At 46.4% G+C, this 12,044-nt stretch overlaps 2 protein-coding genes across 4 annotated transcripts in view; one reads left to right on the top strand and one right to left on the bottom strand.

Annotated features, from left to right (window-relative positions):
- The window catches only part of LOC139267389 (protein mab-21-like 3), a 100,853-nt gene that overhangs the window by 64,516 nt on the left and 24,293 nt on the right, over positions 1-12,044 (top strand). The window lies entirely within an intron of this gene.
- Positions 9,650-12,044, bottom strand: part of fam151b (family with sequence similarity 151 member B) — a 38,953-nt gene continuing 36,558 nt past the window's right edge. For all 3 annotated transcript variants that reach the window (XM_070885691.1, XM_070885683.1, XM_070885699.1), the window contains exon 6: positions 9,650-11,026. In XM_070885691.1, coding sequence (XP_070741792.1) covers positions 10,861-11,026 — 166 coding nt within the window. In that variant the 3' untranslated portion in view covers positions 9,650-10,860. The remainder of the gene's footprint in view (positions 11,027-12,044) is intronic.

The raw sequence follows: 12,044 nt of genomic DNA on the forward strand, positions 1-12,044 counted from the left end.
GTGAGGTTCACATACATAATAAGCCCATTCCCGCAGAGATGGGATGAGGTCTTGCCTCTAGTCTTAATGGGTGTCCGGGCTAGCCCCTCCAGAAGCACAGGGTACTCCCCACATGAGCTCATGACCGAGAGGATTATGCGCACCCCAACCCATGTGTTGGCGCCGGTCCTCACAGAAGCTCAGGTCAGGGAGGTAAACCGGGACAGGTTTGTCCAGGATCTGTTTGACACTTTAAAATGTATTCACTGGCAGGCAGCCAGTAACCTGGGGAGCCAGCACCGGAAAAATTGGTTGCCGCTAGAGCCCCGGAGAACCCATGAGTGGAAGATGAGAGACCAGGTAATGGTCAGGAACTATGCCCGAGTAGGGGCATTCGAGCCACTGTATAACATCTTTATAACTGTATAACAGTCTTATAACATCGTAATTAAGGCGAGTCCCATGGTATATGCAGTAAGACTCCCGAAACGCACAAAATGGTATCACATCAACCAGTGCAAGTTGTTTAACCCTGAGGAGGGGAAGACGAAGAGAAACCAGGGCACGATAATGAGCCTGGTGGATGCCGGTCTTCCTCCCATGGTGTGGGATGATGATGATGACCCAGAGGACGGGGCGGTAAGGAGAAGCAGTCTGATACCACGGCCTAGGGTGCCGTGGACGCCTCCTTACTCACTGGCCGTGAGCCGCAAGAGGCCCCGACAGGAGAGATTTTAACCGGGGGCACTCGATAACACGGAACGAACTGTATATATATGTAAATAATGAAATTTGGAGGGACAAACCGCTCACAGAACGATGCTGCTGCATCTGTTTGTCTTAATGTAGAAACCAGAAGAAACTGGAGAAGTAAAATGGAGACTGAGCGTGCTCAGAATTCTGGTCGGAACGGGACACATGGAAAGAGGAGACACCGAGGTGTCCTTCCTCTACTGGTGCACAGGAGGAAACGGACCCCACCGGGACACAGGGGGGTAGAACAGGGGACACGGACGGGATGGCTGCTTACTTCCACGAGGGAAGGTGGCCAGGGTGGTTGGGGTCGAATTCAACTAGATACCCCAGTCATACTGGTTTCACTTATGGGGAAGCATCCATACTGTGTCCTAAGCTGCAAATCACAGCCACACGGGTTAGGGTGACCGAGGGGAAGTGCGTTTGTTTAAAATGTGAGGGACGGTGATGGTGGTTAAGAAAGTTGGACCAGGCCAAAGGTGACAGATCCACGGACTGGGAGAGACTGGGGGACGACATGTACCGACAGATTACGGGGACGAGGGGGTGTGGAAGTGTGCTAGAGCAAGTGGTGGAAGGAGGAGCAGGGCATTTACGTGTGTCGGGGGGGGGGGGGGGGGTCAGAAACGATCTGCCCGACGGGTGTGTCGATTGCTTTTTTGCGGCAATGGCAAGATTCCGGGGCCGGGATCGGATGGGATCGGAGTTTGGACTCCTGCGTGATCCCAGACCCTCCCAACACAGTAAAGGCCACAGAACTTGTTGCACAGGAGAGGAAGCCCCTGCCCACAGCCCCACAGGTACAGGAAAGAGATTAGGTGTCCCGCCACCACACTGGGACCGAGAAACAGGTTAGTGTTGGTCCCGACCGGAAAGATCTTGTATCAAGATGTACATTATGAGATAGCGTCGGTCATTTTAAATTTAACCCGAGTGCAGCTGCCCTGGTGGTGTCCGGTAGAAACAGAGTGATTTTACGAGACCTTGTTGAAAGAAATGTCCTGCCAGTTTTACGAGCTAAGTTATGGGGAGGAGAGTCGGGAAGGTTTATATACATTAAATACGAACAGTCGCATTGGTTCGGGGAGACAGAGGAGAGGGGTGTTCAACGATGCTGCCACAGTGTTTAGCACAGGATCGTCTCTTTTAAACAGTTTGGACGATTCACAGCTGCAGATGCAGGTCAACACTTTAAAGGACCAGCTGTGAAAGATTCTGGGGGAGGGTAACGAGCTAGAGGGGTCAGAGTTATGGGAGGACCAGGCTATGACCGTACATTTAAAGGAGGTTATAGTCGAGCTGGAAGAGAATGCTCAGACGATCAATAGTTTGATCAGGGAGGATCGGAATGCATCAGCACAGGCAGCCAGAAATGATGCGTGTGTGTTGTACGGTGCTTGGTTGCTGAACGAAGGGTGCAGTAATTTGGAGGACCTGCAGCAGGGTCACGTCCCTTCCTGGGTTAGCAACCGGCACCTCACTGCGCTGAGCCTGTATGATAATCTGATGAGCCCATGTCAACTCCGACTGGCCTGAGATATACCTAGTTCCAGTTGATTGTGGCCAGTCCAACCACACAGTAATGGGGGTTGTACTCCGGACGCCGGTAATGAGCTGGTCACCGTGGCCAGCACCGGTATACTGGGTAGAAAACATTGGCATCCTGAGGAACGGGGTGTACATGTGACATCATGGGGCCCCACCATTCGGAATAAAGTGGGAGCATACCATGACCGGCACTGATCTAAAGGGGTGCCGGAGCAGGGGCGCACGCGTGATATTGTGTCCCCAACACCTGAACACGTTCGATCGACCAGTGTGTGGGTTTGAAAATGCAGAGCCGATCAATTGCATCATAAAGTTGATGGCCCAGAGCCACGTTCCACCCCAGGTCATCATCATCATAGGCAGTCCCTCGGAATTGAGGAAGACTTGCTTCCACTCTTAAAATGAATCCTTAGGTGGCTGAACAATCCAATACAAGAACCACAGTCACAGGTGGGACAGATAGTTGTTGAGGGAAGGGGTGGGTGGGACAGGTTTGCCACATGCTCTTTCCGCTGCCTGCGCTTGATTTCTGCATGCTCTCGGCGATGAGACTCGAGGTGCTCAGCGCCCTCCCGGATGCACTTCCTCCACTTAGGGCAGTCTTTGGCCAGGGACTCCCAGGTGTCAGTGGGGATGTTGCACTTTATCAGGGAGGCTTTGAGGGTATCCTTGTACGTTTCCTCTGCCCACCTTTGGCTCGTTTGCCGTGAAGGAGTTCCAAGTAGAGCGCTTGCTTTGGGAGTCTCGTGTCTGGCATGTGGACAATGTGGCCAGCCCAGCGGAGCTGATCAAGTGTGGTCAGTGCTTCAATGCTGGGGATGTTGGCCTGGTCGAGGACGCTAACGTTGGTGCGTCTGTCCTCCCAGGGGATTTGTAGGATCTTGCGGAGACATCATTGGTGGGATTTCTCCAGCGACTTGAGCTGTCTACTGTACATGGTCCTTGTCTCTGAGCCATAAAGGAGGGCGGGTATTACTACAGCCCTGTAGACCATGAGCTTCCGTAAGACAAAGGTCCTCCAAAAGCCTGTCCTTGCCGCACAGCACTGCACTCCAATCATCAAGTTGCACGGCGTGGCCCTGGACAACATGGACCATTTCCCATACCTCAGGAGCCTCTTATCAACAAGAGCAGACATTGATGACGAGATTCAACACTGCCTCCAGTGCGCCAGTGCAGCCTTCGGCCATCTGAGGAAAAGAGTGTTCGAAGACCAGGCCCTCAAATCTGCCACCAAGCCACCTCAGGTAGCATACTGCAGGGACGTACTGCATCACGGTGAGCGTGGACCAGTATCGGGTACACAACAACACTTGGTGCCCTGTCACCAACAAAACTTTCTGCTTCAAACCCCACACAGAGGTTCAGGTGGCACAAGAGCGCATCATCCCCATTTCAGATTTCAGCACGGTACATCTTACGGTGAACGACACGGTACAGGATCTGCAGCAGTACGTAACACGGTTCGGGTATGAAATTCCTCCTCTGCCCGACCACCTCACAAAACTAATAAGGAAAGTTGAAGTCTTTCAAACACTTCTACACCCTCGAGCAATGGAACAGGGAAGCGGGGGAAGAAATTTTAAAATGGCTTCCCCGCCCTGGTGGGACTTTGGTTTGAATGTTGAGATCCCTCCAAGGATTTGAATAGTTTCACACACAATAGTAATAGTACAACTAATCATGGTGTTGTATCTGTTAAAGTTATCCTGTAAAAAGAGAAGGAAAGCACTCCGAAATCATTGGGAGGCCATAATGAAAGGGTAACCAGGGGTTTTACTGTCTGTAACTATATCAAATTGGATTGTTTGTATGGTATAGGAAACAGGACCCCAGGTGTAATTGATAAGTAACGTATGGTTTGGTTGAAACCCGAAATGCACCTCCCGCAGTCGAAGACGACAAAATTCGTGATATTTCTGGTTTTGGTGAAATATCAAAGGGGGAATGTAGCACCAGCTTTCTGGCCATTTTGATGAACAAAACATTAAATCCTTAAATCCAAAACCCCAAGAAAGAATTGTCATGCTTGTGGGGGTGACACTGAGGTGCTTTCATATGCAAACGGACATTTCACACTGACAGGCTGGGTGGAAGGGAACCCAGGCCGATTGATGTCATCACTATCTAAAGTGATTACTGGGAACAATACTCCGAGAGGTAACTCAGAGACACTATACCTTCGCATTATTACTGGTGCAAGGCAGGAAATGGCCGGGCCATTGTCTTCCAAGAGATAAGCCAGATCAGTTTGAGAACAAGACCCATTAACCTGCTAATGAGGGCCATTAACTCGGGAAACGACAGACATCCAGTAATCAGCATCCATGGTCTCTTCAGATGTAAGGCCTGGGAGTGGGAAAACAAAATATTTTTCACAAAGATTTCAAAGGCTACGAGCAACTCCAAGTCACAGGCCGGGGTGGGGGGTGGGTTTCAGACAGATCATCTGAGTCAATCCATTGGTCAGTATTGGCGGGAGAAAAGGTGGTGGGTTTTGAGGATTTAAGGAGCCGCTTGGCAACAAGTTGCAGCACAGGAGGAAGAAAGCTCAGGAGACAGATGAGGAACAGCTCATGAAAAAGCTCCAGGTCGAAGCTCTCTTCATTTCAACGAAACACCGCCAGAACTGCGTCAGCGGTACGGAACCAGGAGCGAGACGTACAGGAAGAAGCTACAAACAAGACAATGGGCAATCGGGGTGAGCATATTGCCTGCGCCTACACATCTGCAAGACCACTTAGCTGTGTGAGGGGGTGATAATAAGTCCCAACCAAACCCAAGGGGTTTAGTGCTGGGAGGGGTCCTGTGTTTGTTTATTTCACGGGAGGGTTCTTTTATTAAGCCGTGGTAACTTAGCACGGCAGGGCTTATTGGATAAGCCAGGGTTGTACTGTTTTGCATTGCTTATGAGAGATGTTGTTAATCTTATTAAACACAATACGGTTGAGCCGGAAAAACGTGTGTCCGAGTCTGTTCTGTCCATATAATCCCTATCGTCCAGAACTTGTAGTAGAAGGTGCGTTTTCGATACACCCGAGAAAACCACCTACACCTCTGATAGTCATTGGTTATGGCCTCCTCATTAGGGAATTCGGATTTTTAAAAAATCACTCCCCAACACAGTACAATTTTTGTCTCTTCCAAATATATTGTCTATAAACAGGCATGATTACTGTTTCATTGCCGCTTGTGAAACCGTATTGTGCATAAATTGTAATGTAGGGAAACACGCAGCCAAGTGACTACATTTCAAAAGTACTTCATTTTCTGTGAGAATTCTGCATTGCGATTCGCTGCTTAGACAACTTGTTGCTGTTACAGCTCTCGCACTTGGGGATCCCCATTAACTTACCCTGATCTCAACTGAACATCAGAAAAGCCGAACTTCTCAGCACAGAGATCATGAGATCTTTGTGCAAAGCTTACTTCGGGGCTAGCAGCGAACGCCTTTGCTTCACCGTTGACCGCAAATTATGGGCCATTATTATCTTCAGATAAGCACACTGGTGAATGCATAAGAGAGGAAAATTTTCATTTTGACAGTGCAGTAAATAGTCCATTTAAATGGTTAGAAACAGATTGTAATCTCACAGTTGATTGTGTAACTGCTTCAAAAAACAATTATTATTTGCAAAAAGGCCTGAATTTTTTAAAACCAACTATACAATGACAGGGGCTAACTTGAGGGAGAGATGTTGCAGCAGGTGTTAAGCAACACATTAACACTTGTTCAAAATTTTCATTGATGATAGGTGAGTAATAACAAGTGTCGGTCCTAGGTTTGACTTAGCAAAATAGGTGACCAAACTGGGCCAATATTTCATACATTTTTTTAAAATCTTAGTTAAGAGGTAACACTGTACCAGGTCTGATTTTATATGCCTTGCATCCCAGTCGGTGGGATTAATTTCCTGTCCAAATCTAACTAAGATTTATTTGTAAGTCTATATTTTCTCATCTTTTTGTTCACCACATGCCACATACTGAGAAAACTGACAGCCGACTTGCACAATGCTGCTCTATAAACAGACATGAGAAGGCTGTTCTCTGTGGGGAAGTATCTAGTATCTGCTTAGAACTTTTCCCTAATGGCATGTTTAGAATCATAGAATCATAGAAATTTGCCGTCCGACTAAGAACTATCCAGTCTAATCCCACTTTCCAGCTCTTGGTCTGTAGCCCTGTTGAGATGAAGAAGTCACTGTATGTGGAATTGTGTCGAATTTGAGCTTCAAATTTTGAGTTACCATGTTGCATATTTCATTCCTTGTACTTAACCACAAGTGGACTGTCCTTATAAGGTGAATAAGAATAGACTTTTTATAAACGGAGTGTGATAGCATGATTGAATAGATTCTGCAATGTAATTTCACAACTATTATTGTGTTTGGTTTCAGAGTTCGACAGCAGCACACACTGATCAACGATAATGCAAAGTCCAAGACTTCATGACTTCAGTACTGAGTCACAATCCAACTTTATTAGTGATGTAGTGGCTGCCCACAGCCTTTCCAGGAAAAGCACTATATGTATCACTAGTATACATTTTATCTAATCCATGCATGCCTCTGCCTTAGGCTCCACATCCACATTCTGAAAGTACACGTGAGAAGTTGCAAAACAAGTGAAATATTAAAAAAATGAAACATTTAAGAGCATGTGGCACTGCACCTTCCTGCATTGACTGGGTGGAGATTGCTGGGCTAGTGAGATAAGGGCTGTAAAGCCTTGCATGTTGCATAGAGCAGTCCCGTGCAACTAATTTTTAAGTAGGTTCACGGACTCCCAGGCTGCCTGCAATTTCTGTGGCCTGGAGGAGTCCATGTTCCATGTATACGTAAGTGTGCGAGGTTGCAGCCCCTCTTCCAATTTTTGAAGGCTTTGCAGAATCAGTTTTCCCTTGAAGGTGGAGATTTTTTATCAGTATTTCCAAATACATCATGTTCTTACCAAATTGGTCAAAAGCCGTGCTCAGCCACCTTTGACTGAGACAACAGATGAGAATCCCATGAAGTCCAATCATTTAAAGAATGCTTAGGGTAAGGCCTAAATATTGACATTACAGAAGAGCAATGATTGGTCCCATAACATATAGCCATTAGTAACTGAGAGATTATCAGGTTAAGATTCTGCATTGCATTAGCCGCAGCCCTATGCAGTTGCATTGCTGGACAACTCCTCATTCCTAATACATGCAGAAGAGGCTGTGGTTAACATAAGAATTAGGAGCCCCTTGAGCCTGCTCTGGTATTCAATGAGATCATGACTGATCTTCTACCTCAACTCCACTTTCTTGCCCTATCCCCATATCACTTGATTCCCTTAATATTCATAAATCTAGCGATCTCCGTCTTGAATATACTCAAAGACTGAGACTCCAAAGCCCTTTGGGGTAGAGAATTCCAAAGATTCAGCACCCTGAGTGAATAAGTTTCTCCTCATCTCAGTCCTAAATGGCTTATTATGAGACTGTGACCCCTGGTTCTAGAGGAAACATCTACCCTGCATCTACCCTGTCAAGCCCTGTAAGAATTTTGTATGTTTCAATGAGATCACCTCTAATTCTTCTAAGCTCTGGGGAATATAGGCCTAGTCTACTCAATCTCACCTCATAGGACAATCTCCCCATCCCAGGAATCTTTGTTACACTCCCTCTATGGCAAGTATATCCTTCCTTAGGTAAGGAGACCAAAATGGTACACAGTACGCCAGGGGCGGTCTCACCAGGGCCCTAATATATAATTTCAGTAAGATGTCTTTACTCATTAAGTTGCAAGCATTGTGTACATTTTTTGGACCTGCTGTCAAATTAATCTTACTGAGCACCTACTCTTAAGAGAACTGTGGTCAATGCTGTGATGCTTTCCATGGTTAGATTTACTGCCAACATTCGCCATCAGGGATCACAGATGACTAATAACCACTTGGGTAACCAGTGCACATGGAAGCATACCAATCAAGACAAAAAGCTAAATTCTCAGCTTAATTTTGTTCAATAATTATGGGATTTCGCTGCGGCTGGTGAATTGGGGAAGTTTATTCATGAGGAAAAGTATTAGTAAAACGGTAGAGTGCTCACAAATTATTCTGACAAGTTGTTTTGTATCAGTACAACAATTACTGTAACTCGTGGCTCTGGAGTACATTTATTGGATTAGAATTGTAGTACAGGTATTTTAATTGAAATAATGCAATTGGGCATTTCTCTACATCCTAGAGAATGTTTCGCATCAGCCTTCTCTCATACTATTCTGAAGCAACAGGCAAACCAATCAACCCAGTTTTGGAGCAGCTATTAGGCTACAGGATTTCAAAAGGGACCAGCCAGCAGGGACAGTAGCACTAAAATATTTATGCAACCCACTGATGTGCAGTGACATTTATAAGTCACTACACATTTAAAAGTGCAAGATGCTGTATCTGATTATGCTTTGCTTCAGAAAGTCACAAATAGCTCCAAGGATCATTTTTACTTGAAAAAAATTGCTGGAAATGCAGACAACTGAGTTGGTTTAAGACCACTTACTGCATAGTCACCTCCCACACAAACAGAGGATGTTTTTATTAATTTAATGTGCATTTCTCTTCAAAAACTCAACCAATGTAAATCAAAATAAAAGGATCCAGCTATAATCCAGGTTACCATGGGAGTCAGTTGGTTTGTAATAGATGGCTGCAAATCCATTGGGTGGATAGGTGCACCAACATCAGGCCAACATCCCCAGCAACGAAGCACTAACCATGCTCAACCAGCTCTGCTGGGTGGGCCACATCATCCGCATGCCCGACACGAGACACCCTAAGCAAGCGCTCTACTCGGAGCACGTAGACAGCGGAAGATGCATGCAGCAAACCAGGCTCCCCGCCCACTCTTTCCTTCAACCACTGTTCAAGAGGGAGTTAGATATGGCCCTTACAGCTAAGGGGATCAAGGGGTATGGAGAGAAAGCAGGAAAGGGGTACTGAGGGAATGATCAGCCATGATCTTATTGAATGGCGGTGCAGGTTCGAAGGGCCGAATGGCCTAATCCTGCACCTATTTTCTATGTTTCTATGTCTGCCCCACCTGTGACAGAGACTAGGTGCCACATTGGACTGTTCAGCCACCTGAGAACTCACTTTTAGAGTGGAAGCAAGTCCTTGATTTTGAGGACTGCCTATGATGATGATGAAAAGATGTTCAATGACAAAAGCATCATTGAGCTGCTTGCATTTAACACGGCTGATTATTTGATGCACAGCTTGTCTGGGTCCTTTCTAACTTCAATCCAGGGACAATCCCACTTCAAAATGGATGATATGATCAATTTTCATGTACAATGAGCCATCAACCTGGCTGTGAATTCAAAATATATCAAGTGGCTTGGAGTGAATTGCAATCATTTTTATTAGATATTTCACAGAACATAGATGTCAAATAGGCTAAAATTGTATGTCAGTAGTTCGGGAAAAAGCTGATTATTTCCTGATTATTATCTTTTCCCCCCCAATTTTGTCCCTTTTCTCTCCTCTTCTCCTACAGGCACTAATTCTTAATATGGTTCTACATATGTTGACAGAAAGAAAAAGTCTTGCATTTATGTAGCACCTTTAACTACCTAAGGACGTTCCCAAAGTGCTTTGCAGCCAATTAAGAAGTTTTGAAGTGTCGTAATGTAGGAAACGAGGCAGCCAATTTCCAAAGACCAAGGTCCCACAAACAGCAATAAGATAATGGCCAATTAATGTGTTTTTAGTGATGTTGGTTGATGGATAAATATTAGCCAGGACACTGGGGAGAACTCTCTTTCTCTTCTTTGAATAGTGCCACAAGATGCTTTACAGTCCAGCTGAGAGACAGATGGGGTCTCAGTTTAACAACTCATCCAAAGGACGGCACTTCCAATAGTGCAACATTCCCTCAGTACTACACTGAAGTGTTAGCCTGGAGTATGTGCTCAAGTCTCTGGAATGAAACCTGAACCCGCAACATTCTGACTCAGAGGCAAGAGTGCTCCCAACTGAGCCACAGATGACACGTCATGTGTTGGCAGCTCTCCAATATATGATGTAACTCCATGGCTGAGCCTAAATAGTGTTTGCAAACTGGCTATTCAACTGCAGGGAGCGTCACCGCCATGTTTGATTGTCTCCTTATTTGATGACTACATGTGCACTTTGTAACAGCAATCAGTGTGCCCAGATGAGCTATTTTCTCTTTAGAATGAGTGAAAACATTATAATTTAAAACTGTGGTGTATTCATCAAGAGCACCAGCCCTACAATCCTCTGTGATCTCTGCGCTGCTTCAATTCTGGCCTCTGCATATCCCCTACTTTAATTGCTCCACTACTGGGGACCGTGCCTTCAGCTACCGAATGCCCCATGCTCTGGAATTCCCTTCCTAAACCTCTCCGCCTCTCTCTGTTCCTTTAAGACGGTCCTTAAAACCTACCTCTTTCCTATTCCGATATCTCGTTATATGGCTTGGCGTCAAATTTTGTTTGATAATGCTCTTGTGAAGCGCCTTGGAATGTTTTACTACATTAAAGGCGCCATATAAATGCAAGCTGTTGTTATTTTTGCAGCATAGGGTTATTGCTGGTCTGTGATTTTCATTTTTACTGCCTGCCTTAATTCACTGTTTTGAGGTTCAAAAAGATCGTAGTAGATCCTTGACTTGTCAAAATTCTCCCTGATGTACAGCATATCTTCCACAGTGTACAAATCTTCTTTCGCTGTCCACACAGTCAGACTGTACCTGCATTAAAACAAGATTACTCAATCAGAATAGATTGACAATACAGGCAAGGTTAGACTGTCACCAAAATACATCTAAATAAAAGGATAAGTGGCTCATTAGAGAATTTATTCATCTGGAGTCTGTGGGCCCAAGTTTCCGCCCTCTGTAAAAACGGCGCACCTTGACTTTCTGGAATAAAAAGGGGGCCGAAAACTTACCTTGTGATTCTGCGAGCTCCTCAGGACGTCTTCGTGCTCGGCGTGGCGCAGCACAAGGGGTCGGGGCGGAGCCAGGTCCCGGCGCTGAAAACAGTGCTGGGACCTCTGCACGTGCGCGCTAGAGTGTGCGCGCATATGCAGTAGCTCCTCGCCCCCGAGGCTGCGTGGGAGGGGCCCGAAGCATGCCGGCCCTGGGCATGGCCGAATGGGCTCCCTGGGCGAAGATCGGGGCTCAGGCCTCCCTCCCATACAGCTTCCCCCCTCCCTCCCTCCCGTTCTGCCTCCCACACCCCCCTCGCTCCCATTCAGCCCTTCCCCCTCCTCTCCGCCCCCCCCCCCCCCCTCCACGTTGTCAGCGGGGCCCGGCATCTCGCTGGGGGCGGTGCCTGCCCGAAGTCCTCCGCGGTGGCCCGGCTTCTTCGTCAGCAGCGGGGCCCGTTCAGCCTCACTCCCTCCTTTACCACCCCCACCCCCCCCTCCCTCTAACTCACTAGAACTGGAGCAAATTAAATACCGAGGATTGCAATTTCTAAGATGCTCCATTCTAAACTAGTTGCTCCAAAAAGATCGGAGCAACTCAGGCCGAAACTTGAGCCCAACGTTGCTTGGATTCAATCGTCTTTATTACCATTGTAGGTATAATTTTGTCTCTATCACCCTCTATAGGTTAAAATCAATAGTTCTGTTCTTTGTTTCCTCTTTCCCATCATATTTTCAAACAGGCCTAGAACTGTACAAATGAAAAGAAAAAAACTGAAAATGTGGGAAATCTGAAATAGAGACAGAAAATGCTGCAATTACACATCAGGTGCATTAAT

Source organism: Pristiophorus japonicus, chromosome 1, assembly GCF_044704955.1.
Source record: "Pristiophorus japonicus isolate sPriJap1 chromosome 1, sPriJap1.hap1, whole genome shotgun sequence".
Lineage (NCBI taxonomy): Eukaryota > Metazoa > Chordata > Chondrichthyes > Pristiophoridae > Pristiophorus > Pristiophorus japonicus.